Source organism: Littorina saxatilis, linkage group LG15 (genome assembly GCF_037325665.1).
Source record: "Littorina saxatilis isolate snail1 linkage group LG15, US_GU_Lsax_2.0, whole genome shotgun sequence".
NCBI lineage: Eukaryota > Metazoa > Mollusca > Gastropoda > Littorinimorpha > Littorinidae > Littorina > Littorina saxatilis.
The window spans coordinates 36,144,433-36,171,455 of record NC_090259.1 but is presented as its reverse complement, the minus strand read 5'-3'; the positions used below and the strand labels follow the sequence as shown (position 1 = coordinate 36,171,455).

At 43.6% G+C, this 27,023-nt stretch overlaps 1 protein-coding gene across 1 annotated transcript in view; it reads left to right on the top strand.

Annotated features, from left to right (window-relative positions):
• LOC138949198 (patatin-like phospholipase domain-containing protein 7) overlaps positions 1–27,023 on the top strand; it is a 99,283-nt gene that overhangs the window by 52,077 nt on the left and 20,183 nt on the right. The window contains exons 23-30 of the mRNA XM_070320977.1: positions 253–371; positions 10,697–10,853; positions 11,307–11,370; positions 12,510–12,632; positions 13,078–13,194; positions 16,307–16,455; positions 16,961–17,113; positions 18,551–18,670. Of these exons, the coding sequence (XP_070177078.1) occupies positions 253–371; positions 10,697–10,853; positions 11,307–11,370; positions 12,510–12,632; positions 13,078–13,194; positions 16,307–16,455; positions 16,961–17,113; positions 18,551–18,670 (1,002 nt within the window). The remainder of the gene's footprint in view (positions 1–252; positions 372–10,696; positions 10,854–11,306; positions 11,371–12,509; positions 12,633–13,077; positions 13,195–16,306; positions 16,456–16,960; positions 17,114–18,550; positions 18,671–27,023) is intronic.

Sequence of the window (27,023 nt, the reverse complement as noted above, 5' to 3'; positions counted from 1 at the left end):
TGATGTGTGTTTGTGTTTGTATGTATGTGTGACACAGAGAGAGGGGGAGAGTGTATGTGTTTCTGTGTGTGATGTATACATATACATATGAATTCCTGTATCTCTATGAATGTATAGACCTAAGTAAGAAAATAGTTCTCTGATATTCTTTTTACTTGTTGCTGCCAAGCTCCTTTAAGACTGCCAGTGTTTTTATTGTAATGTTTATAAAACATGGGTCCAGTATCTAATTTACCTGAATGTCTCTTGCAGCTTCAGGTGTACAAGCAGCTGGTGGATACAGAACCCGATCGCATGAGTGACTTTTCACGCCTGGCTCGCTTCTTGACCGGGACCTCCATTGGTCTGGTGCTGGGAGGAGGTGGAGCAAGGTCAGTATGCTGTGTTGTCCTGTGGTGGTGGCTGAACCACATTTCACACACAGGTCCTCTGGGATCCCCTTTTACTCTGTATTTGTCTCTTTTCCCCCTCTTGATTACAGTGCTTGATTTTGACTTTAAAATGTGGTAAAGTTGTTGTTATGTTAAGTTAAGTGTTGGTATGTGACCAAGTGGGGGAATGGTCTTATCCCATGTAAAAGGTATGTGACCAAGTGGGGGATGGTCTTATCCCATGTAAAAGGTATGTGACCAAGTGGGGGGATGGTCTTATCCCATGTAAAAGGTATGTGACCAAGTGGGGGAATGGTCTTGTCCCATGTAAAAGGTATGTGACCAAGTGGGGGAATGGTCTTATCCCGTATGTGACCAAGTGCGGGAATTGTTTTATCCATGTAAAAGGTATGTGACCAAGTGGGGGGATGGTCTTATCCCATGTAACAGCTATGTGACCAAGTGGGGGATGGTCTTATCCCATGTAACAGCTATGTGACCAAGTGGGGGGATGGTCTTATCCCATGTAACAGCTATGTGACGAAGTGGGGGGATGGTCTTATCCCATGTAAAAGGTATGTGACCAAGTGGGGGATGGTCTTATCCCATGTAACAGCTATGTGACCAAGTGGGGGGATGGTCTTATCCCATTTAACAGCTATGTGACCAAGTGGGGGGATGGTCTTATCCCATGTAAAAGGTATGTGACCAAGTGGGGGGATGGTCTTATCCCATGTAACAACTATGTGACCAAGTGGGGGGATGGTCTTATCCCATGTAACAGCTATGTGACCAAGTGGGGGGATGGTCTTATCCCATGTAACAGCTATGTGACCAAGTGGGGGATGGTCTTATCCCTTTTAACAGCTATGTGACCAAGTGGGGGGATGGTCTTATCCCATATAACAGCTATGTGACGAAGTGGGGGGATGGTCTTATCCCATTTAACAGCTATGTGACCAAGTGGGGGGATGGTCTTATCCCATGTAAAAGGTATGTGACCAAGTGGGGGGGATGGTCTTATCCCATGTAACAGCTATGTGACCAAGTGGGGGGATGGTCTTATCCCATTTAACAGCTATGTGACCAAGTGCGGGAATTGTTTTATCCATGTAAAAGGTATGTGACCAAGTGGGGGGATGGTCTTATCCCATGTAAAAGGTATGTGACCAAGTGGGGGGATGGTCTTTTCCCATTTAACAGCTATGTGACCAAGTAGGGGGATGGTCTTATCCCATGTAACAGCTATGTGACCAAGTGGGGGGATGGTCTTATCCCATGTAACAGCTATGTGACCAAGGGGGGGGGTGGTCTTATCCCATTTAACAGCTATGTGACCAAGTGGGGGGATGGTCTTATCCCATGTAACAGCTATGTGACCAAGTGGGGGGGATGGTCTTATCCCATGTAACAGCTATGTGACCAAGTGGGGGGATGGTCTTATCCCATGTAACAGCTATGTGACCAAGTGGGTGGATGGTCTTATCCCATTTAACAGCTATGTGACCAAGTGGGGGGATGGTCTTATCCCATGTAAAAGGTATGTGACCAAGTGGGGGGATGGTCTTATCCCACGTAAAAGGTATGTGACCAAGTGGGGGGATGGTCTTATCCCATGTAAAAGGTATGTGACCAAGTGGGGGGATGGTCTTATCCAATGTAACAGCTATGTGACCAAGTGGGGGGATGGTCTTATCCCATGTAAAAGGTATGTGACCAAGTGGGGGGATGGTCTTATCCCATGTAACAGCTATGTGACCAAGTGGGGGATGGTCTTATCCCATGTAAAAGGTATGTGACCAAGTGGGGGGATGGTCTTATCCCATGTAAAAGGTATGTGACCAAGTGGGGGGAATGGTCTTATCCCATGTAAAAGGTATGTGACCAAGTGGGGGAATGGTCTTATCCCATGTAAAAGGTATGTGACCAAGTGGGGGAATGGTCTTATCCCATGTAAAAGGTATGTGACCAAGTGGGGGAATGGTCTTATCCCATGTAAAAGGTATGTGACCAAGTGGGGGGATGATCTTATCCCATTTAACAGCTATGTGACCAAGTGGGGGGATGGTCTTGTCCCATGTAAAAGGTATGTGACCAAGTGGGGGGATGGTATTATCCCATGTAAAAGGTATGTGACCAAGTGGGGGGATGGTCTTGTCCCATGTAAAAGGTACGTGACCAAGTGGGGGAATGGTCTTATCCCATGTAAAAGGTATGTGACCAAGTGGGGGAATGGTCTTATCCCATGTAAAAGGTATGTGACCAAGTGGGGGAATGGTCTTATCCCATGTAAAAGGTATGTGACCAAGTGGGGGAATGGTCTTGTCCCATGTAAAAGGTATGTGACCAAGTGGGGGAATGGTCTTATCCCATGGAACAGCTATGTGACCAAGTGGGGGGATGGTCTTATCCCATGTAACAGCTATGTGACCAAGTGGGGGGATGGTCTTATCCCATGTAAAAGGTATGTGACCAAGTGGGGGAATGGTCTTATCCCATGTAAAAGGTATGTGACCAAGTGGGGGAATGGTCTTATCCCATGTAAAAGGTATGTGACCAAGTGGGGGAATGGTCTTATCCCATGTAAAAGGTATGTGACCAAGTGGGGGAATGGTCTTATCCCATGGAACAGCTATGTGACCAAGTGGGGGGATGGTCTTATCCCATGTAAAAGGTATGTGACCAAGTGGGGGAATGGTCTTATCCCATGTAAAAGGTATGTGACCAAGTGGGGGAATGGTCTTATCCCATGTAAAAGCCTGGCCAGATCAGAGATAATGAGCTGGGCCCATATTTATGAAAAAGCTGCAAAATTGTGTCCTACAAAGTCAAACTGTCGTTTAACTACCGCCCAGTATTTATTTTTACTGCCCAGTAATTATTTATTTTCTCACGGTATTCATGTGAGTCCTGCGTAAGGCCGGCAGCTACCAGTGTTGGTTATTTCTAGAATAGGAGATTCCCCATGCTTGCTCTTCTCTGCGCACGCGTTACCGGTGTTTCCGCCGGCGTGTCAGTTTCAAAGTCAATAGCAACAACCCAAACAAACGGAATAAAATAAAAACATGAGGAGAAATTTTTAATTTTTTTTTTTAACCTCTGTTGCATGCAGGTGGCTGCTACCGTTATTGTTTTTGCCTTCTCTCTAACGGTTTTTTTTTCAAGCGGGGAGCATCCTTCTTCATTGGTCTTTTTCTTTTCTCAATCAAATGTTTACATGTTTAAATTAACAAACTTTATCAATTAACTAATATCATGTTAACCGAAGATTAAATTACATATTCTTACTCCGAATCACATACAGTAAAACCTGTCTCTAACGGACATCCTTGGGGAATGGTAATAGTGTCCCTATTAGACAGGTGTCCCTTCTTCACAGGTGGAGGGGCCGGGGCAATATTTTACAAAGAGCACGTAAAATGAACAAGACACTTTTTGTCAGTCCTGTAGTATGTATTTATTGGATTGAACATGAGACTCACTGAAAATGTGAGTAAACAAATGATACATGTAGCAAACAACAACAACAACAACAACATCCCCCCCCCCCCCCCCCCCCCCCACCTACCCCGTTCCCTACACACACTGTGCATTCAAACTTACGCAAGTCGGACGTCACAAAGCTAAAAATAGCTGACTCTTCATCAGTCATTCAACGGGAAATTCCGCAGTGTGTCTCGACCAAATTGGGTCAGCTCTTGTTTCATTCAGTTTTTCTAGTCTCAGCATAAATGCATGGAACAGAAATTTAGCTGTGTTAACTATTGTTTCCTTCGAACGATTGCTTACAAAGAGAGAGAGATCGAGAGAGAGATTAGTAGGAGGGGGGAAGGGGGGAGTGGTAAATGATAAATGGTTGCATTTTCTAACCTGTATAAGTGGTCCACTGACAGGCAGATTCTTCGATCTTGCAGTACAAAACCACTCCCATACCACGTTGTTCAGGTCTTCATATTGCGTTTTCCGACGTTTCACAGTTTTTTGGTCGATTCGCGCACCTGACTCCCACTCCTTCATCACGTCTTCTTTTTCCGATTTGATCCTCGCGATCTGTGTTTTACCACATCCCATCTCCTTCGCCACATCTCGGCATGATTGGCCGCTATCTAGTTTTCTCAAGGCTGCTCTAAAGTCAACGCTTTTCTTTTTCCTGCTGGAGATTCCATTTTCAAACACAGTAGTCTACTGTTGCTTTTGGTTGTGACTGTATCCACAATGCGGAAAAGCGAAAGTGAGCGAAGCGAAAGTGAGTGAGCGAAAGTGGGTCTCCATCTAAACAAGCCACTGATTGGTCAGAAAAGGGACAGGACAACCAATCAACAACCATTTGTGCTACGGCTACTGCTGCCGAGCACTGACTGCATAACAGTCGAGTTTTCGAAGTTGCGTTTTTGTGTACGTTGTGTCCGTTTGTGACAGTGTTTACACTTCCTACGGTCCAAAAAATCGTGTCCGCGTCCGTAAGTGGCAGGTGTCCGCCCGTTAAAGGTTAGTTATTGTTGAAATCGTGTTCGTGCCATGATAAACTGTCCGTATGTAGCAGGTGGCCGTTACAACAAGGGTCCGCTAGACTCAGGTTTTACTGTATAGCATTGACGCAGTCTGAGATGCTAAGGTCTGAAAATCGCTACCCGTCTAAACACTTTAAAGAGAAGCAACCCCACCACAAAAAAGTGTAAACGGATGCGTTGGTAAGGACGCCAGACCATGGGAGTTACCTCCCCTTGGTGTGTACTACGTCACTACCACTCCCTGACACGTGGTAAATCATACGACTTTTTCAGCTCAGAGGAGGTGGTCATGATATTTTTCGCTCTCGTGGCCGGTTTGCCTTGCTCTTTGCTCGGTTCCCTCCGGCTACTACCCATCTTATTCGCCTTCTGCTTCATTAGTTGGTGAGCTCTTTCCATTTTGTCATGTTTTCGACAGGAATTTTGTCTTGGCTACTGAGTCTTTGTTCATTCTTTCAGGTTCGTCTGCCCCTTCTCTCACTCGTGCCCAAGGTGGGTTCACAGGAGTTTAGGGGCAGAGCCAGCAGCCGTTTACGGTGTATCTCCTCCCCTTTCCGGGTTGAGTGCAGATATGCTGACTGGCATACACTGTCTCACACTTTTGTGCACGGTGCGGATATGCATGTCTCCTCGAAGACACGGTCAGCCGTTTACGAGAGCTGCGTGTCCGGTTTACCGGAAGCATAGGTCCACTGGAGCGAGCACCCGCCGCGGTCTCTTCCTGTTCGGATCTAGGACTAGCCTTCGGGCGTCCGGTTTTCCGGGCTCAGTCCGGGCAACATCCGATTCCGCAGTGCGTGGTTTCGTCTGTCGCTCTTCCGGGTCCATCCGGAAATTCTGTTCCTTTTCATGACGTTTCCTTAAGGACGTCGGTGATTGAGGATCAGCATACGAGCATTCTGGCTTGCAGCCTCAGCCAAGGCAAGGTCACTCAACCCGTCAGTGGTGGGGACTACAGTCGAACTCGCTTAAGACGAATCACTGGGGATCGGAAAAAAAGTTCGTCTTAACCAAAATTCGTATTAAGAAAATTGATTGATTTTTTTATTTTTTATTTTTTTTTTAAGTCTTGTACATTTTATGGTGTTTCAATTTGTTTCTTTCGCAACTTTCATGCTGCTTCACGTTTGGACAATAAAGTGACATATTCAGTTACATGTTCATGTGTGTCTCATGTTGAGTGATGATTGTTGAGTTTGAGTGAGAGTGAGCACACAGATGTTTCATCCAGTTGTTACGTTTTTGGTCACACACACACACACTGACACTGTCCACATTCGCGGTGTTCCTATCATTTGTCCGGAATCACTTACCTTGGCGACGGGTAGCAAACCTTGGCCAATTTAGTTTTTTTTTGTTGGTTGCAACATGATGTTCAAATCCAAATCGAAAGCACTGACTGACTGATAAACTATCGCGAACCGGCGAACGCAAACGTTGGCATCTATATTTTTTGGCAATGGCTTCCGTTCAAAACATTGTTTCGTTTTTGGTATTCGCGAAGGAAATAAACGTCAGTCAGTCATTCATGTTCAGTGTCTGAGCTATCAATCACTTTGATTCTAAATTTGAAATTGTTTTGTGAGTACAGTGTAATCAGTTTAACTTTATTCAGTGATCGGTTGAGCGATGGTTCAAGCAGTCGACGCAAGGGAAGACTTTGACACATGTATTCAAACTTCTCAAATTCCCATGATATGTGAATGTCGATCTCGGGACGAGTTTAAAGATTTCGTCATAAGCGTGAGTAAATTACAGACATTATGCATGCTTGGGAATCCAAAAAGTGCTCGTTATAAGCATAAATTCGTTACAAAGAATTCGTTTCAAGCATTTTTTTTAAGCATGAAGAAAGAGGTATTCAGTTGGGAACTTAAAACTAATACGTTATAAGTCAAAATTCGTAACTAGCGTGTTCGTTTTAGGTGGGTTCGACTGTACTGCCTTCCGAGTTCTGGTGGCTCCGGATTTTGGCTCCCCCCACTTTCATCCTCCTTTAGTCAGGGTGCGAGTCTGGACGGTTTCCGGTCGGACGGGGTTCCGGTTTCAGGCTATCCCGCTCAACATTCTGCCACAAGCAACTGCGGCTTCAGGTTTTGTCCTTCGCTCGACGAGTCTGACTCTCAGTCTCTGGCTGGCGAACAGACATGTTCTGGATTTCTGCTCATACTCAGGTTTGCACTTGGGGCTGCGGCGGAAGTTACTTCCAGATATTTTCCGAAGGATGCTTCGTCGTCGGGACTTCCGCTTTGGTCGCTCCGTCGGCGATGGCTGACTTCCGTTCCGAGAAGGAGGAGGACTCCTCCTTCCGGTTTGAGGAGTCATCTTTGGGAGCTTGCCATCTTTCTCAGGTTTTGGTCAAACCATCTCCTGCTGGTAGTGGCTACCCTATGTTCTGGTTCAGCTGCTGCTTGCTCTCGGCTAAGCATCAGAACAGGCTCAGCCTTGGCTAGCTTCTGAGACTCAAGCGGCGACTTTCGTTCTCGCTGGTCATAAGAAGTTTATTTTGCCATAGCAGGGAGGAACTTGTTGAAAAATTTTCATTTGATTAATATACTTACCCGAATCATATAACGGGCGGTCAGTTGTTTTTTTTGGAGGGTCCTGCTGTCGGGTGGTTCTGGTTTCCAGTTCATCCCACCATCCCTTTTTGAGGGCAGCAAGACTGCTGGTTACGGCACCCTTCTCAAGCATACTCGACGGGTAACGACGTCGAAGATCACAGCCATTTCTTTCTTTGGCGTTTTCTGTCACAACCCAGGAGCACATGGATTTCTTGTCTTGGTTCGACAAGGACCCTAACTCAACTCTCGCTCATTGTAAGGAGATCGGTCACGCCTTTCTGGAGCTGACTTCTATCTCCCAGGCCCTTTTCGGGCCCCACTCCATCCCAAGGTGTCGCATACTTTGGCATGATTTTCTTACGGTCACCTGGAGAGTTCGTCCTACTCAGCACTGAGTGGACAACCTTAAGCACTGATCGTTCCAGGGCATTGGCATTTCCTTTCCAATAGAAGGGGGGGGGGGGGAGGTGCAGCCTGTCTTTCCCCTTGACTCAGCTCGGGCCTTTTCATTCAGGGCTGGGGTCTCTTCCTTGGCCGTTTTACGGTCTAGGAGATTGGACGTAGTGCTGGGCACAGCTTACTGGCGCTCTGACGATGTCTTTTTCAACTTTTGCCTGAGAGACATCGCGACTGTCCGGCAGGATGGTTCTCGGTCCCTTCCTGCCCTGGTGGCAGTGGGCCAGTTCCTGTCTAGGACTTAAGAGTGAGTTAGATTTTTCTTTCCCACCGCCTTGTTGAAGTTATGTGCTATATGTGATTCGGAGTAAGAATATGTAATTCAATCGAAAATTTTGAAAGTAAATTTTCATTTGATAAATATACTTACCCGAATCACATAGTTTATGCCCTCCCACCAACCCCGCTTATGGTTTTTACATTTGGTCAAGTTTTGACTAAATGTTTTAACATAGAGGGGGAATCGAGACTAGGGTCGTGGTGTGTGTCTGTGCGTGCGCGTGGTGTGTGTGTGTGTGTGTAGAGCGATTCAGACCAAACTACTGGACGGATCTTTATGAAATTTGACATGAGAGTTCCTGGGAATGATATCCTCGAACGTTTTTTTCTTTTTTTCGATAAATACTTTTGATGACGTCATATCCGGCTTTTTGTAAAAGTTGAGGCGGCACTGTCACACCCTCATTTTTCAATCAAATTGATTGACATTTTTGTAAAGCAATCTTCGACGAAGGCCAGACTTCGGTATTGCATTTCAGCTTGGTGGCTTAAAAATTAATTGATGACTTTGGTCATTAAAAATCTGAAAATTGTAATAATTTGTTTTATATATAAAACGATCCAAATTTACGTTCATCTTATTCTACATCATTTCCTGATTCCAAAAACATATAAATATGTTATATTTGGATTAAAAACAAGCTCTGAAAATTAAAAGTATAAAAATTATGATCAAAATTAAATTTCCGAAATCGATTTAAAAACAATTTCATCTTATTCCTTGTCGGTTCCGGATTCCAAAGACATATAAATATGTTATATTTGGATTAAAAACACGCTCAGAAAGTTAAAACGAAGAGAGGTACAGAAAAGCGTGCTATGCAGCACAGCGAAACCACTACCGCGCTGAACAGGCTCGTCAGTTTCACTCCGTTTTGCACAAGCGGCGGACTACGGTCATTGTGAAAAAATGCAGTGTGTTCAGTTTCATTCTGTGAGTTCCACAGCTTGACTAAATGTAGTAATTTTGCCTTACGCGACTTGTTAGTTTCTTTAAAAGCCGTATGATTTACCACGTGTCAGGGAGCGGTGGTGACGTAGTACACACCAAGGGGAGGTAACTCCCATGGTCTGGCGTCCGTTTACACTTTTTTGTGGTGGGGTTGCTTCCCTTTAAAGTTTTTAGACGGGTAGCGATTTTGAGACCTTAACATCTCAGACTGCGTCAATGCTATATGTGATTCGGGTAAGTATATTAATCAAATGAAAATTTACTTTTAACATTTTCGATTTAAAAAAAACTAATTCCTGCCTAAATTAATGTTTTAAATCAATTTTAATATTACAACGTGAAGAAAATAAACAAAAATAAACAAATGACAAAGAGTTAAAAAAAAAAAGTACGGCCAGATGGCGATTTGAACTCGACTCAATCACATATCGGGCAAATGCGATAACCGTTTGGCCACGGTATCAGATGACAAATTCTCGACACTGTAATACATTAAAGCCGGTATGATCGAGCATCGGTTGAAATCTTTCACGAGCAGTATCTCATATTTGTCCGCAATGCATTGGTGCTTAAATGACACCATTGTGTGTCCATGAGGGACATAAATCTACAAACAATTTTTAAACAAGAATAATTCAGAATTGACGGTTTGAATAACGTATGAAAAGAGTGACATGGACAGTGTTGGTGAAGTTACCTGACAGGTAGCGACTTTTGTAGGAGGGGGATGGGTCCTCTAACTCTACAGCTCGGAGACACCCCGGTAAGTAACACTTAGGGGACTTATCGGGCGTAAGTGGTTTTACAGGCCAGTATATGAGTTGCAGCTCTTTCAAGAATACGGGGCCTGAACTATTTCTACAGGAATGAGCTTGCCTTTGAAGGAGCTTCAGAGCTTTTGGCAGTTTTTGAGTCACTTGAGAAAATGTGACTCTATGTAATCGGTCAGTGTTAGTCTGTCCGGCCGGCCGGCCGGCCGGCCGGCCGTCCGTAGACACCACCTTAACGTTGGACTTTTCTCGGAAACTATCAAAGCGATCGGGCTCATATTTTGTTTAGTCGTGACCTCCAATGACCTCTACACTTTAACGATGGTTTCGTTGACCTTTGACCTTTTTCAAGGTCACAGGTCAGCGTCAAAGGAAAAATTAGACATTTTATATCTTTGACAAAGTTCATCGGATGTGATTGAAACTTTGTAGGATTATTCTTTACATCAAAGTATTTACATCTGTAGCCTTTTACGAACGTTATCAGAAAAACAAGGGAGATAACTAGCCTTTTCTGTTCGGCAACACACAACTTAACGTTGGGCTTTTCTCGGAAACTATAAAAGTGACCGGGCTCAAATTTTATGTGAACGTGACTCATTGTGTTGTGAATAGCAATTTCTTCCTGTCCATCTGATGCCTCATATAATATTCAGAACTGCGAAAGTGACTCGATCGAGCGTTTGCTCTTCTTGTTAATTACACTAAAAAGGGAAAGAACATGCAGCACTTACTGTTTTCTCCTTTATTGTCATAACATGAATGATGTGAAACAAGCTCTCCCCCCTGACAGAGGACTAGCCCATGTGGGGATGATCAAGGCCTTGCAGGAGGCGGGCATTCCCATTGACATGGTGGGGGGGACCAGTATGGGCTCTTTCATCGGAGCTCTGTGGGCAGAAGAGAGAGGCTTCCCCAAGTTCAACATCCGTGCCAAGGAGTGGTCCATCGTGAGTCATTCATGTGCATGATGTTTGTCAGAAACCTAGACGCTGTGTGAAGTTGCAAGTGAAGGAATACTGCGCAATAGGGCCTAGTTTAGCGTTTTGGTGTCAGTTTATCATGTTGCATTAATGAAGCCAATTAGAAATGAATAGTAGCACTGCTGGGCTGGAAATGAATAGTAGCACTGCTGGGCTGGAAATGAATAGTAGCACTGCTGGGCTGGAAATGAATAGTAGCACTGCTGGGCTGGAAATGAATAGTAGCACTGCTGGGCTGGAAATGAATATTGTGCAGTCTATTAGTGTTGTACAGTCTTTTTCAACATGTGTTGCTCACTCTGTGAGGTGTTACAAAAAACCCTCACTAATCATCCTAATAAAACCAGGTCTAACAAACCAAGTTGTTGATTTGAATGAAGTAGAAAAAGTTGTTAAGTTTTGCGGCATGTTGGATTACAGAAAATGACATCCATCTGGAAGAAAGTGTTGGACCTGACGTACCCCTACACCTCCATGTTCTCAGGTACTCTTTGTTCTCATCGTGTCTACACTCATATCTGCATGCTCTCTTCTGGCTTCTTTCTATACAGTAACATCACCATGTCTACACTCATATCTGCATGCTCTCTTCTGGCTTCTTTCTATACAGTAACATCACCGTGTCTACACTCATATCTGCATGCTCTCTTCTGGCTTCTTTCTATACAGTAACATCACCGTGTCTACACTCATATCTGCATGCTCTCTTCTGGCTTCTTTCTATACAGTAACATCACCGTGTCTACACTCATATCTGCATGCTCTCTTCTGGCTTCTTTCTATACAGTAACATCACCGTGTCTACACTCATATCTGCATGCTCTCTTCTGGCTTCTTTCTATACAGTAACATCACCGTGTCTACACTCATATCTGCATGCTCTCTTCTGGCTTCTTTCTATACAGTAACATCACCTGACATTTAGAAACAAATGAGACAGAGAGACCGCTTTTGTTCCAAAAAGACAAAAATAAACTGAATCGGAAGGTATTTTTTATATCTTCTTCTTCTTCGTTCATGGGCTGAAACTCCCACGTTCACTCATGTTTTTGCACGAGTGGATTTTTACGTGTATGACCGTTTTTACCCCGCCATTCAGGCAGCATACGCCGATTTCGGGGGAAGCATGCTGGGTATTTTTGTGTTTTTATAACCCACCGAACTATTACAGGATCTTTTCTGTGCGCACTTGGTCTTGTGCTTGCGTGTACACACGAAGGGGGACAAGGCACTAGCATATCTGCACATAAGTTGACCTGGGAGATCAGGAAAAATCTCCACCCTTAACCCACCAGGTGGCCGCGGCCGGGATTTGAACTTACATCCTTCCGATTAGGAGGCCGATGTCTTATCCACCACGCCACAGTGCCCGTCATTTTGTTTTATATAATGTTTAAGTGTTTTCTTTTTTGATTGAACATAATTATTGCAACAGTTCAGGTATCCTGAAGTAGTTAAGTTTGTGGGCGCGCGCTAGAGAGTGTGTGTTGATTTATGTGCAAGCATTGGGAGCTAGAGATCAAAGACTCAGGGTTAAGTTTATTATTTGATGATGGATATATTAGTTGAAATGATGTAACGGGACAGTCATTATACACATGTTTGTGCGGTGTGTGTGTTCAGGCAGCTCGTTCAATGAGTCGATAGAGTCTGTGTTCCACAACCGGCAGATCGAGGACCTGTGGATTCCCTACTTCTGTGTCACCACCGACATCACCAGCTCCAGCATGCGCATCCACACCACGGGTAACACATTAACTTGCCTGTCTCTGTGCTTGGGGTGGGCTGGTGTGTGTGTGTATGTGTGTGTGTCTGTCTGTCTAGTTTGGGATGTGGTGTGGTTGGAGGGAGAGAGTATATGAAAGTGTGTATGTATCTGTCAATCAGTGTGTGTGAGGGGGGGGGGTACTGTACATGTGTTGTTCTTCATTGTTTACATGTGTCTGAGTACGCATGCCTGAGCATTTTTGTGCTCTGTTGAAGCATGTTACACTGTAAAACATGATAAAATACGGTAGAAAAGCCTGCTGAACGGTTCAAAATGCAGCGTGATGCCGTGAACTTTTTATTAGTATCATCTATGTTACTCATTCTGGCATCAATTTCTATGAATTTCAACTGAGAAACGATTTGCTAGTGATGTTGGTAAAGTTGGCTATGATGTTAACGTGGTGGAGGTTTGTGGTACCAGGCAGCACGTGGCGCTATGTGAGGGCCAGCATGTCACTGTCAGGCTACCTGCCCCCTCTGTGCGACCCCGGCGACGGTCACCTCTTGCTGGACGGTGGATACGTCAACAATCTGCCTGGTGAGTGCGCCGCCCTCTAACAATACACTACGTGTCTGTCGTTGCCATTGTGTAGCATGGTGAGTGCCGCCCTCTAACAATACAGTACGTGTCTGTCGTTGCCATAGTGTAGCGTGGTGAGTGCGCCGCCCTCTAACAATACAGTACGTGTCTGTAGTTACCATAGTGTAGCGTGGTGAGTGCGCCGCCCTCTAACAATACAGTACATGTCTGTAGTTACCATAGTGTAGCGTGGTGAGTGCCTCCCTTTAACAATACAGTACATGTCTATAGTTACCATAGTGTTGCGTGGTGAGTGCGCCGCCCTCTAACAATACAGTACGTGTCTGTAGTTACCATAGTGTAGCGTGGCGAGTGCCTCCCTCTAACAATACAGTACGTGTCTGTAGTTACCATAGTGTAGCGTGGTGAGTGCCGCCCTCTAACAATACAGTACATGTCTGTAGTTACCATAGTGTAGCTAACCTTCGTGGTTGAAAACGACGTTAAACACCAAATAAAGAAAGAAAGACCATAGTGTAGCGTGCTGAGTGCCGCCCTCTAACAATACAGTGCGTGTCTGTAGTTACCATAGTGTAGCGTGGTGAGTGCCGCCCTCTAACAATACAGTACATGTCTGTAGTTACCATAGTGTAGCGTGGTGAGTGCGCCGCCCTCTAACAATACAGTACGTGTCTGTAGTTACCATAGTGTAGGGTGGTGAGTACCGCCCTCTAACAATACAGTACGCTACACATGTCTGTAGTTACCATAGTGTAGCGTGGTGAGTGCGCCGCCCTCTAACAATACAGTACATTGTCTGTCGTTGCCATAGTGTAGCGTGGTGAGTGCCTCCCTCTAACAATACAGTACGTGTCTGTAGTTACCATAGTGTAGCGTGGTGAGTGCCGCCCTCAAACAATACAGTACGTGTCTGTAGTTACCATAGTGTTGCATGGTGAGTACCGCCCTCTAACAATACAGTACGTGTCTGTAGTTACCATAGTGTAGCGTGGTGAGTGCGCCGCCCTCTAACAATACAGTACGTGTCTGTAGTTACCATAGTGTAGCATGGTGAGTACCGCCCTCTAACAATACAGTACGTGTCTGTAGTTACCATAGTGTAGCGTGGTGAGTGCGCCTCCCTCTAATAATACAGTACATGTCTGTAGTTACCATAGTGTAGCGTGGTGAGTGCGCCTCCCTCTAATAATACAGTACATGTCTGTGGTTGTGATGTGTGTTGTGCAATGTCCACAGCTGTTGTGATGTGTTACGATGTGTGTTGTGATGTGTGTTGTGCAATGTCCAGAGCTTTTGTGTTGTGCTGTGTGTTGTGCTGTGGGTCCACAGCTGTTGTGATGTGTGTTGTGATGTGTGCTGTGATGTGTACTCTGGTGTGTGTTGTGATATGTGTTGTGATGTTTGGTGTGGTGTGTGTTGTGATTTTTTTGGTGATGTGTGTTGTGATGTGTGGTGCGATGTGTGTTGTGATGTGTGTTGTGATGTGTGCTGTGATATGTGTTGAGATGTGTGCTGCGATGTGTGTTGTGATTTTTTGTGTGTTGTGATGTGTGGTGCGATGTGTGTTGTGATGTGTGTTGTGATGTGTGCTGTGATATGCGTTGTGATGTGTGCTGTGATTTGTGTTGTGGTGTGTGTTGTGATGTGTGCTGTGATGTGTGTTGTGGTGTGTGTTGTGGTGTGATGTGTGTTGTGATGTGTGTTGTGATGTGTGGTGTGTTGTGATGTGTGCTGTGATATGCGTTGTGTGTGTTGTGATGTGTGCTGTGTTGTGATGTGTGGTGCGATGTGATGTGTGTTGTGATGTGATGTGTGTTGTGATGTGTGTTGTGATCTGTGTTGTGATGTGTGGTGCGATGTGTGTTGTGATCTATGTTGTGATGTGATGTGTGTTGTGATGTGTGGTGTGATGTGTGGTGTGATGTGTGGTGTGGTGTGGTGTGATGTGTGTTGTGATGTGTGTTGTGATATGTGTTGTGATGTGTGGTGTGATGTGTGTGTGTGATGTGTGGTGTGATGTGTGGTGTGATGTGTGGTGTGATGTGTGGTGTAATGTGTGTTGTGATGTGATGTGTGTGTTGATGTGATGTGTGTTGTGATGTGTGTTGTGATGTGTGTTGTGATGTGTGTTGTGATGTGTGTTGTGATGTGTGTTGTGATGTGTGTTGTGATGTGTGTTGTGATCTGTGTTGTGATCTGTGTTGTGATGTGTGCTGTGATGTGTGTTGTGATGTGTGGTGCGATGTGTGTTGTGGTGTGTGTAGTGATGTGTGTTGTGTTGTGATGTGTGGTGTGTTGTGATGTGTGTTGTGATGTGCGTTGTGATGTGTGTTGTGATGTGTGTTGTGATGTGTGGTGTGATGTGATGTGTGTTGAGATGTGTGTTGTGATATGTGTTGTGATGTGTGGTGTGATGTGTGTTGTGATGTGTGGTGTGATGTGTGTTGTAGTGTGTGTAGTGATGTGTGTTGTGATGTGTGTTGTGATGTGTGTTGTGATGTGTGTAGTGATGTGTGTTGTGATGTGTGTTGTGATGTGTGTTGTGGTGTGTGTTGTGATGTGTGCTGTGATGTGTGTTGTGATGTGTGGTGCGATGTGTGTTGTGGTGTGTGTAGTGATGTGTGTTGTGATGTGTGCTGTGATGTGTGTTTTGATGTGTGTTATGTTTGTTGTGATGTGTGGTGTGATGTGTGGTGTGATGTGTGTTGTGATGTGTGTTGTGATGTGTGGTGTGATGTGTGTTGTAGTGATGTGTGGTGTGATGTGTGTTGTAGTGTGTGTAGTGATGTGTGTTGTGATGTGTGCTGTGATGTGTGTTGTGGTGTGTGTTGTGATGTGTGCTGTGATGTGTGTTGTGATGTGTGGTGCGATGTGTGTTGTGGTGTGTGTAGTGATGTGTGTTGTGATGTGTGCTGTGATGTGTGTTGTGATGTGTGTTGTTATGTTTGTTGTGATGTGTGTAGTGATGTGTGTTGTGATGTGTGGTGTGATGTGTGCTGTGATGTGTGTTGTGGTGTGTGTAGTGATGTGTGTTGAGATGTGTGTTGTGATGTGTGTTGTGATGTGTGTTGTGATGTGTGTTGTTATGTTTGTTGTGCAATGTCCACAGCGGACGTGCTGCGCACCATGGGGGCCAAAACCATCTTCGCTGTGGACGTGGGCAGTCAAGACGACACCAACCTCACGAATTACGGTGACGAGCTCTCAGGCTGGTGGTTGCTATGGAAACGATGGAACCCTTGGAGCAGCAGCATCAGGGTGAGGGAGCCAAGATGTGGCACAGAGGGACAGCAGTGTTTGGAGAGTTTTCCTGCTTAGTCTCTCTTGTCAGTTAGCTTATCACTTTGCTTTCTTTTGCAAAAGATAAACAATATCAAGAAAACAAATTAAATAGTAAGACAGATTTCAAGATAATCTGACAACTGTCAGTATGTTTTTTTGTGTGTACAATTGGCATGTTTGCATTTGTTCAGCACCTGCAAGTTTACTTACCTGTGCATACATGAGGTACCTGACATGACAGATCCTAAATGTCATGTGTGTTTACATGTGTATACAGGTACACTGCCTCACAGAGATCCAGTCTCACCTGGCTTACATGTCATGTGTGTTTACATGTGTATACAGGTACCTGACATGACAGAGATCCAATCTCATCTGGCTAACGGGTCATGTGTGTTTACATGTGTATACAGGTACCTGACATGACAGAGATCCAATCTCACCTGGCTAACGGGTCATGTGTGTTTACATGTGTATACAGGTACCTGACATGACGGAGATCCAATCACGCCTGGCATACGTGTCATGCGTGCGACAGCTAGAGATTGTGAAGAGCTCAGACTGGTGTGAGTACATCCGACCCCCCATCGACAAGTACGGCACACTGCAGTTTGGCTCCTATGATGAGATTATGGTGAGTGCAGCTCCTATGAGGAGATTATGGTGAGTACAGCTCCCATGAGGAGATTGTGGTGAGTACAGCTCCTATGAGGAGATTGTGGTGAGTACAGCTCCTATGAGGAGATTGTGGTGAGTGCAGCTCCTATGATGAGATTGTGGGGAGTGCAGCTCCTCTGAGGAGTTTTGGTGAGTACAGCTCCTATGATGAGATTGTGGGGAGTGCAGCTCCTATGATGAGATTGTGGTGAGTACAGCTCCTATGGTGAGATTGTGGTGAGTGCCGCTCCTATGATGAGATTGTGGCGAGTACAGCACCTATGGTGAGATTGTGGTGAGTGCAGCTCCTATGATGAGATTGTGGCGAGCGTAGCTCCTATAATGAGATTGTGGTGAGTGCAGCTCCTATGAGGAGATTGTGGTGAGTGCAGCTCTGATGAGGAGATTGTGGTGAGTGCAGCTCTGATGAGATTGTGGTGAGTGCAGCTCTGATGATGAGATTGTGGTGAGTGCAGCTCCTATGAGGAGATTGTGGTGAGTGCAGCTCTGATGAGGAGATTGTGGTGAGTACAGCTCCTATGATGAGAGTGTGGTGAGTGCAGCTCTGATGAGGAGATTGTGGTGAGTGCAGCTCTGATGAGGAGATTGTGGTGAGTGTAAATGTGTCCAGGCCAGAATGAGGAATGGACAGAAGTTTGTTGAAAAGCTACAGTCGTTTCTTGCTGCCTTTTCTGCAGTTTGTACTGAACGACCAGAAAGTCTCTTACTAACCTCAGTATATCTTTGTGATCTTTCAGGAGAGAGACTGTGTATCTTTGTGATCTTTCAGGAGAGAGACTCAGTACATCTTTGTGATCTTTCAGGAGAGACTGTGTATCTTTGTAATCTTTCAGGAGAGAGAGACTGTATATCTTTGTAATCTTTCAGGAGAGAGACTGTATATCTTTGTAATCTTTCAGGAGAGAGACTGTATATCTTTGTGATCTTTCAGGAGAGAGACTCGGTACATCTTTGTGATCTTTCAGGAGAGAGACTGTGTATCTTTGTAATCTTTCAGGAGAGAGACTGTATATCTTTGTGATCTTTCAGGAGAGAGACTGTATATCTTTGTGATCTTTCAGGAGAGAGACTCAGTACATCTTTGTGATCTTTCAGGAGAGAGACTGTGTATCTTTGTAATCTTTCAGGAGAGAGAGACTGTATATCTTTGTGATCTTTCAGGAGAGAGACTGTATATCTTTGTGATCTTTCAGGAGAGAGACTCAGTACATCTTTGTGATCTTTCAGGAGAGAGACTGTGTATCTTTGTAATCTTTCAGGAGAGAGACTGTGTATCTTTGTAATCTTTCAGGAGAGAGAGACTGTATATCTTTGTGATCTTTCAGGAGAGAGAGACTGTTAATCTATTTTTGATGTTTGATGAGAGAGACTGTATATGTGTGTGACGTTTCAGGATGTGGGCTACAACCATGGCAAGACCATGTTCTCTGGCTGGGTGAAGGGTGGCCTGATCAACAAGCTGTTCCTGGAGAGACAGAAGCCCACCTCGCCCACCACAGAGAGAGCGCAGGCGGTCAGTGTCTCTTTCTGCTGCCACACACACTTTTCTTCTCTGCTTTTTTATTTTGCTCAATCAGCTCCCCCCCCTCCCAGTTACAACTAGTTGCAGAAGTTGTATAGCACAACCACTGATGCTCTGAAAAAATTTAATTCTGTTCTTGTTCCTTTTCACTGGTATTGACAGTGTTTGTTTGATAAGAAGTGTGAGAGGGCTGGTGAGTTTAGTGGTATTGACAGTGTTTGTTTGATAAGAAGTGTGAGAGGGCTGGTGAGTTTAGTGGTATTGACAGTGTTTGTTTGATAAGAAGTGTGAGAAGGCTGGTGAGTTTAGTGGTATTGACAGTGTTTGTTTGATAAGAAGTGTGAGAAGGCTGGTGAGTTTAGTGGTATTGACAGTGTTTGTTTGATAAGAAGTGTGAGAGGGCTGGTGAGTTCAGTGGTATTGACAGTGTTTGTTTGATAAGAAGTGTGAGAAGGCTGGTGAGTTTAGTGGTATTGACAGTGTTTGTTTGATAAGAAGTGTGAGAGGGCTGGTGAGTTTAGTGGTATTGACAGTGTTTGTTTGATAAGAAGTGTGAGAGGGCTGGTGAGTTTAGTGGTATTGACAGTGTTTGTTTGATAAGAAGTGTGAGAAGGCTGGTGAGTTTAGTGGTATTGACAGTGTTTGTTTGATAAGAAGTGTGAGAGGGCTGGTGAGTTTAGTGGTATTGACAGTGTTTGTTTGATAAGAAGTGTGAGAGGGCTGGTGAGTTTAGTGGTATTGACAGTGTTTGTTTGATAAGAAGTGTGAGAAGGCTGGTGAGTTTAGTGGTATTGACAGTGTTTGTTTGATAAGAAGTGTGAGAAGGCTGGTGAGTTTAGTGGATTGACAGTGTTTGTTTGATAAGAAGTGTGAGAGGGCTGGTGAGTTCAGTGGTATTGACAGTGTTTGTTTGATAAGAAGTGTGAGAAGGCTGGTGAGTTTAGTGGTATTGACAGTGTTTGTTTGATAAGAAGTGTGAGAAGGCTGGTGAGTTTAGTGGTATTGACAGTGTTTGTTTGATAAGAAGTGTGAGAAGGCTGGTGAGTTTAGTGGTATTGACAGTGTTTGTTTGATAAGAAGTGTGAGAGGGCTGGTGAGTTTAGTGGTATTGACAGTGTTTGTTTGATAAAGAAGTGTGAGATGGCTGGTGAGTTCAGTGGTATTGACAGTGTTTGTTTGATAAGAAGTGTGAGAGGGCTGGTGAGTTTAGTGGTATTGGCAGTGTTTGTTTGATAAGAAGTGTGAGAGGGCTGGTGAGTTTAGTGGTATTGACAGTGTTTGTTTGATAAAAAGTGTGAGAAGGCTGGTGAGTTTAGTGGTATTGACAGTGTTTGTTTGATAAGAAGTGTGAGAGGGCTGGTGAGTTTAGTGGTATTGACAGTGTTTGTTTGATAAGAAGTGTGAGAAGGCTGGTGAGTTTAGTGGTATTGACAGTGTTTGTTTGATAAGAAGTGTGAGAGGGCTGGTGAGTTTAGTGGTATTGACAGTGTTTGTTTGATAAGAAGTGTGAGAGGGCTGGTGAGTTTAGTGGTATTGACAGTGTTTGTTTGATAAGAAGTGTGAGAAGGCTGGTGAGTTTAGTGGTATTGACAGTGTTTGTTTGATAAGAAGTGTGAGATGGCTGGTGAGTTTAGTGGTATTGACAGTGTTTTTTTGATAAGAAGTGTGAGAGGGCTGGTGAGTTCAGTGGTATTGACAGTGTTTGTTTGATAAGAAGTGTGAGAGGGCTGGTGAGTTTAGTGGTATTGACAGTGTTTGTTTGATAAGAAGTGTGAGAAGGCTGGTGAGTTTAGTGGTATTGACAGTGTTTGTTTGATAAGAAGTGTGAGAGGGCTGGTGAGTTTAGTGGTATTGACAGTGTTTGTTTGATAAGAAGTGTGAGAGGGCTGGTGAGTTTAGTGGTATTGACAGTGTTTGTTTGATAAGAAGTGTGAGAAGGCTGGTGAGTTTAGTGGTATTGACAGTGTTTGTTTGATAAGAAGTGTGAGAGGGCTGGTGAGTTTAGTGGTATTGACAGTGTTTGTTTGATAAGAAGTGTGAGAGGGCTGGTGAGTTTAGTGGTATTGACAGTGTTTGTTTGATAAGAAGTGTGAGAAGGCTGGTGAGTTTAGTGGTATTGACAGTGTTTGTTTGATAAGAAGTGTGAGAAGGCTGGTGAGTTTAGTGGTATTGACAGTGTTTGTTTGATAAGAAGTGTGAGAGGGCTGGTGAGTTCAGTGGTATTGACAGTGTTTGTTTGATAAGAAGTGTGAGAGGGCTGGTGAGTTTAGTGGTATTGACAGTGTTTGTTTGATAAGAAGTGTGAGAAGGCTGGTGAGTTTAGTGGTATTGACAGTGTTTGTTTGATAAGAAGTGTGAGAAGGCTGGTGAGTTTAGTGGTATTGACAGTGTTTGTTTGATAAGAAGTGTGAGAGGGCTGGTGAGTTTAGTGGTATTGACAGTGTTTGTTTGATAAGAAGTGTGAGAAGGCTGGTGAGTTTAGTGGTATTGACAGTGTTTGTTTGATAAGAAGTGTGAGAGGGCTGGTGAGTTTAGTGGTATTGACAGTGTTTGTTTGATAAGAAGTGTGAGAGGGCTGGTGAGTTTAGTGGTATTGACAGTGTGTGTTTGATAAGAAGTGTGAGAGGGCTGGTGAGTTTAGTGGTATTGACAGTGTTTGTTTGATAAGTGTGAGAGGGCTGGTGAGTTTAGTGGTATTGACAGTGTTTGTTTGATAAGAAGTGTGAGAAGGCTGGTGAGTTTAGTGGTATTGACAGTGTTTGTTTGATAAGAAGTGTGAGAGGGCTGGTGAGTTTAGTGGTATTGACAGTGTTTGTTTGATAAGAAGTGTGAGAGGGCTGGTGAGTTTAGTGGTATTGACAGTGTTTGTTTGATAAGAAGTGTGAGAAGGCTGGTGAGTTTAGTGGTATTGACAGTGTTTGTTTGATAAAGAAGTGTGAGATGGCTGGTGAGTTTAGTGGTATTGACAGTGTTTTTTTGATAAGAAGTGTGAGAGGGCTGGTGAGTTCAGTGGTATTGACAGTGTTTGTTTGATAAAGAAGTGTGAGATGGCTGATGAGTTTAGTGGTATTGACAGTGTTTGTTTGATAAGAAGTGTGAGAAGGCTGGTGAGTTTAGTGGTATTGACAGTGTTTGTTTGATAAGAAGTGTGAGAAGGCTGGTGAGTTTAGTGGTATTGACAGTGTTTGTTTGATAAGAAGTGTGAGAGGGCTGGTGAGTTTAGTGGTATTGACAGTGTTTGTTTGATAAGAAGTGTGAGAAGGCTGGTGAGTTTAGTGGTATTGACAGTGTTTGTTTGATAAGAAGTGTGAGAAGGCTGGTGAGTTTAGTGGTATTGACAGTGTTTGTTTGATAAGAAGTGTGAGAGGGCTGGTGAGTTTAGTGGTATTGACAGTGTTTGTTTGATAAGAAGTGTGAGAAGGCTGGTGAGTTTAGTGGTATTGACAGTGTTTGTTTGATAAGAAGTGTGAGAAGGCTGGTGAGTTTAGTGGTATTGACAGTGTTTGTTTGATAAGAAGTGTGAGAGGGCTGGTGAGTTTAGTGGTATTGACAGTGTTTGTTTGATAAGAAGTGTGAGAAGGCTGGTGAGTTTAGTGGTATTGACAGTGTTTGTTTGATAAGAAGTGTGAGAAGGCTGGTGAGTTTAGTGGTATTGACAGTGTTTGTTTGATAAGAAGTGTGAGAGGGCTGGTGAGTTTAGTGGTATTGACAGTGTTTGTTTGATAAGAAGTGTGAGAGGGCTGGTGAGTTTAGTGGTATTGACAGTGTTTGTTTGATAAGAAGTGTGAGAAGGCTGGTGAGTTTAGTGGTATTGACAGTGTTTGTTTGATAAGAAGTGTGAGAAGGCTGGTGAGTTTAGTGGTATTGACAGTGTTTGTTTGATAAGAAGTGTGAGAGGGCTGGTGAGTTTAGTGGTATTGACAGTGTTTGTTTGATAAGAAGTGTGAGAGGGCTGGTGAGTTTAGTGGTATTGACAGTGTTTGTTTGATAAGAAGTGTGAGAAGGCTGGTGAGTTTAGTGGTATTGACAGTGTTTGTTTGATAAGAAGTGTGAGAGGGCTGGTGAGTTCAGTGGTATTGACAGTGTTTGTTTGATAAGAAGTGTGAGAGGGCTGGTGAGTTTAGTGGTATTGACAGTGTTTGTTTGATAAGAAGTGTGAGAGGGCTGGTGAGTTTAGTGGTATTGACAGTGTTTGTTTGATAAGAAGTGTGAGAGGGCTGGTGAGTTTAGTGGTATTGACAGTGTTTGTTTGATAAGAAGTGTGAGAAGGCTGGTGAGTTTAGTGGTATTGACAGTGTTTGTTTGATAAGAAGTGTGAGAGGGCTGGTGAGTTTAGTGGTATTGACAGTGTTTGTTTGATAAGAAGTGTGAGATGGCTGGTGAGTTCAGTGGTATTGACAGTGTTTGTTTGATAAAGAAGTGTGAGATGGCTGGTGAGTTTAGTGGTATTGACAGTGTTTTTTTGATAAGAAGTGTGAGAGGGCTGGTGAGTTCAGTGGTATTGACAGTGTTTGTTTGATAAGAAGTGTGAGAAGGCTGGTGAGTTTAGTGGTATTGACAGTGTTTGTTTGATAAGAAGTGTGAGAGGGCTGGTGAGTTCAGTGGTATTGACAGTGTTTGTTTGATAAGAAGTGTGAGAAGGCTGGTGAGTTTAGTGGTATTGACAGAGTTTGTTTGATAAGAAGTGTGAGAGGGCTGGTGAGTTTAGTGGTATTGGCAGTGTTTGTTGGATAAGAAATGTGAGAGGGCTGGTGAGTTCAGTGGTATTGCCAGTGTTTGTTTGATAAGAAGTGTGAGAGGGCTGGTGAGTTTAGTGGTATTGACAGTGTTTGTTTGATAAGAAGTGTGAGAGGGCTGGTGAGTTCAGTGGTATTGACAGTGTTTGTTTGATAAGAAGTGTGAGAGGGCTGGTGAGTTCAGTGGTATTGACAGTGTTTGTTTGATAAGAAGTGTGAGAAGGCTGGTGAGTTCAGTGGTATTGACAGTGTTTGTTTGATAAGAAGTGTGAGAAGGCTGGTGAGTTTAGTGGTATTGACAGTGTTTGTTTGATAAGAAGTGTGAGAAGGCTGGTGAGTTTAGTGGTATTGACAGTGTTTGTTTGATAAGAAGTGTGAGAGGGCTGGTGAGTTCAGTGGTATCGACAGTGTTTGTTTGATAAGAAGTGTGAGAGGGCTGGTGAGTTTAGTGGTATTGACAGTGTTTGTTTGATAAAGAAGTGTGAGATGGCTGGTGAGTTCAGTGGTATTGACAGTGTTTGTTTGATAAGAAGTGTGAGAAGGCTGGTGAGTTTAGTGGTATTGACAGTGTTTGTTTGATAAGAAGTGTGAGAGGGCTGGTGAGTTTAGTGGTATTGACAGTGTTTGTTTGATAAGAAGTGTGAGAGGGCTGGTGAGTTTAGTGGTATTGACAGTGTTTGTTTGATAAGAAGTGTGAGAGGGCTGGTGAGTTTAGTGGTATTGACAGTGTTTGTTTGATAAGAAGTGTGAGAGGGCTGGTGAGTTTAGTGGTATTGACAGTGTTTGTTTGATAAGAAGTGTGAGAGGGCTGGTGAGTTCAGTGGTATTGACAGTGTTTGTTTGATAAAGAAGTGTGAGAGGGCTGGTGAGTTTAGTGGTATTGACAGTGTTTGTTTGATAAGAAGTGTGAGAGGGCTGGTGAGTTTAGTGGTATTGACAGTGTTTGTTTGATAAGAAGTGTGAGAGGGCTGGTGAGTTTAGTGGTATTGACAGTGTTTGTTTGATAAAGAAGTGTGAGATGGCTGGTGAGTTCAGTGGTATTGACAGTGTTTGTTTGATAAAGAAGTGTGAGATGGCTGGTGAGTTTAGTGGTATTGACAGTGTTTGTTTGATAAGAAGTGTGAGAGGGCTGGTGAGTTTAGTGGTATTGACAGTGTTTGTTTGATAAGAAGTGTGAGAAGGCTGGTGAGTTTAGTGGTATTGACAGTGTTTGTTTGATAAGAAGTGTGAGAGGGCTGGTGAGTTTAGTGGTATTGACAGTGTTTGTTTGATAAAGAAGTGTGAGATGGCTGGTGAGTTTAGTGGTATTGACAGTGTTTTTTTGATAAGAAGTGTGAGAGGGCTGGTGAGTTCAGTGGTATTGACAGTGTTTGTTTGATAAAGAAGTGTGAGATGGCTGATGAGTTTAGTGGAAATGGGACTGTGGTGGAAGCAGGAGCCGGTCAGTTCCACTGACAGTCATTGTTGTTGTCTGGGAATTCTTGCTCACTCCTTACTGTCTACATTCATGGCTTCCTTTCCTTTCCATTCCTACTCTTGATTTCACCATCTAAACAAGCACCCTCTCAATGTGCACAGCCTTTTTAGCTCACTTTTCTCCCCCTTGCTATTAATTGATGTTGATGTATAGCTATCAACTATCAGATTGTAAATTGTTGCTGTTTTAACCATTGTGCTGATTACATTGACTCACTGTTGCATCCTCCACGCAATGCGTATGGTAGCTGTCTGTTGCACCTGAAATACTTCATGCAGCCTTATATCACAAGAGCTTGGTCTCCCTTCACATGAATGTCTGCTCAATGCTTTCACCTATCTCTTCTTGCAACTCTAAACACATTGTAGGATGTTGGGAAATAACTGTGTCAAGTGTTTATGGGTTGTGGAAGAGTGTGTTTCCCTTGTTCCATGGAAGCACCGAGGCAACCCTACACTGTAACATTGCTCTACCATTCTGTTTGACTGTGGCTCATATGTTCCACATGCAGTCACTTTGCTCTACCATTCTGTTTGACTGTGGCTCATATGTTCCACATGCAGTCACTTTGCTCTACCATTCTGTTTGACTGTGGCTCATATGTTCCACATGCAGTCACTTTGCTCCACCATTCTGTTTGACTGTGGCTCATATGTTCCACATGCAGTCACTTTGCTCTACCATTCTGTTTGACTGTGGCTCATATGTTCCACATGCAGTCACTTTGCTCCACCATTCTGTTTGACTGTGGCTCATATGTTCCACATGCAGTCACTTTGCTCCACCATTCTGTTTGACTGTGGCTCATATGTTCCACATGCAGTCACTTTGCTCTACCACTCTGTTTGACTGTGGCTCATATGTTCCACATGCAGTCACTTTGTTCTACCATTCTGTTTGACTAAATTAGAGCTCATCTTCCACATGCAGTCAGTTTAGTGTTTTTCTGAAACTGAACATATTGGCACACTTTCTGAACTCAAAAAGACGTACAGTATCAATTATATGGCACATTTGATGTATTTTTCTTTTCTTTTTGAAAATCATTTTAAGTACTTCACTTTGTGCATGTAAGAATTCAGTTAAAGATTCTCTTTTTTGCTTAGTTTTTACGATATCTTGCTTACATAGAGATTAAGGATGACTACTATCAGACCTGTTTACCCATACGATTTTGCCGTATTTTGTACGCAAAGTTGCCAAGGATACGACCAATACGTCTGGAGAGAAAAAAATATGACGATTGTAAAAAACATCTAGTTTGATCGTGATCACGAAATGGAAGAAGAAGAAATCGAAAGTAGGTTGCCAAACCTGTTCTCGCGATAGCCCAGTGGATAAAATCCAGCTTTGACGATTGGTCAATGTAATCACGTAATATGACGAGATTTTATCTGCCGCCATTGTTGTTGTCTGTTTTTGGAGACCTAGCTGTGGCCTATGTGGACGCGTTCAGTCGATTAACATGTTAACCAGGTAAGGAATACCATTTTGCACAGTGGTACATACACCTCGGAAATGAAAATGTTATTGCTGCAATAGCTCATGAACGTTTCTTGTGAATTGCAAAATACGTTCAATATTTGGAAAAATACACTGAATCTCGGTGAAAACTACACCAAAGTCAAAGTGTGGGTAAACAGGTCTGTACTATGTAATGGATAGGCCTTTTCTCTTACTAATATCATTTGAGATAGCAGTCTGTAGAGTGTGAAAATCTTCTTTTGCCACCTTTGCTGCTGGTTATATTTTTATTGTTCACTGAAACCTGTGTTTATTGTTTATTGTCAATGTTTATTGTTCACATTGTTGAAACCTGTTTTGTTGTCTTGTTTGTCGTGATTGTCTGATTTGTCTGATGTGAATATGTTTGTCTTTTCATGTGTTGATGTGTTTTTGTGTGTTGTACACGTATCACCTGACATTGCATGCGGTACAGGAGTCTAAACCGGTAAATATCGCCCCTTACTTTTTATCATGCTAGCACACGGTGAAGGGTGCACCTCACAAACCAACACTACAGTCCACTGCATCTTACTGCATGTAAACCTGGCATGTATAGAGCAAAAACTACATTGCATACATACTGAGGATAGCTTGATTTGGTGTTGCAAAAAACAGAAACAAGGAT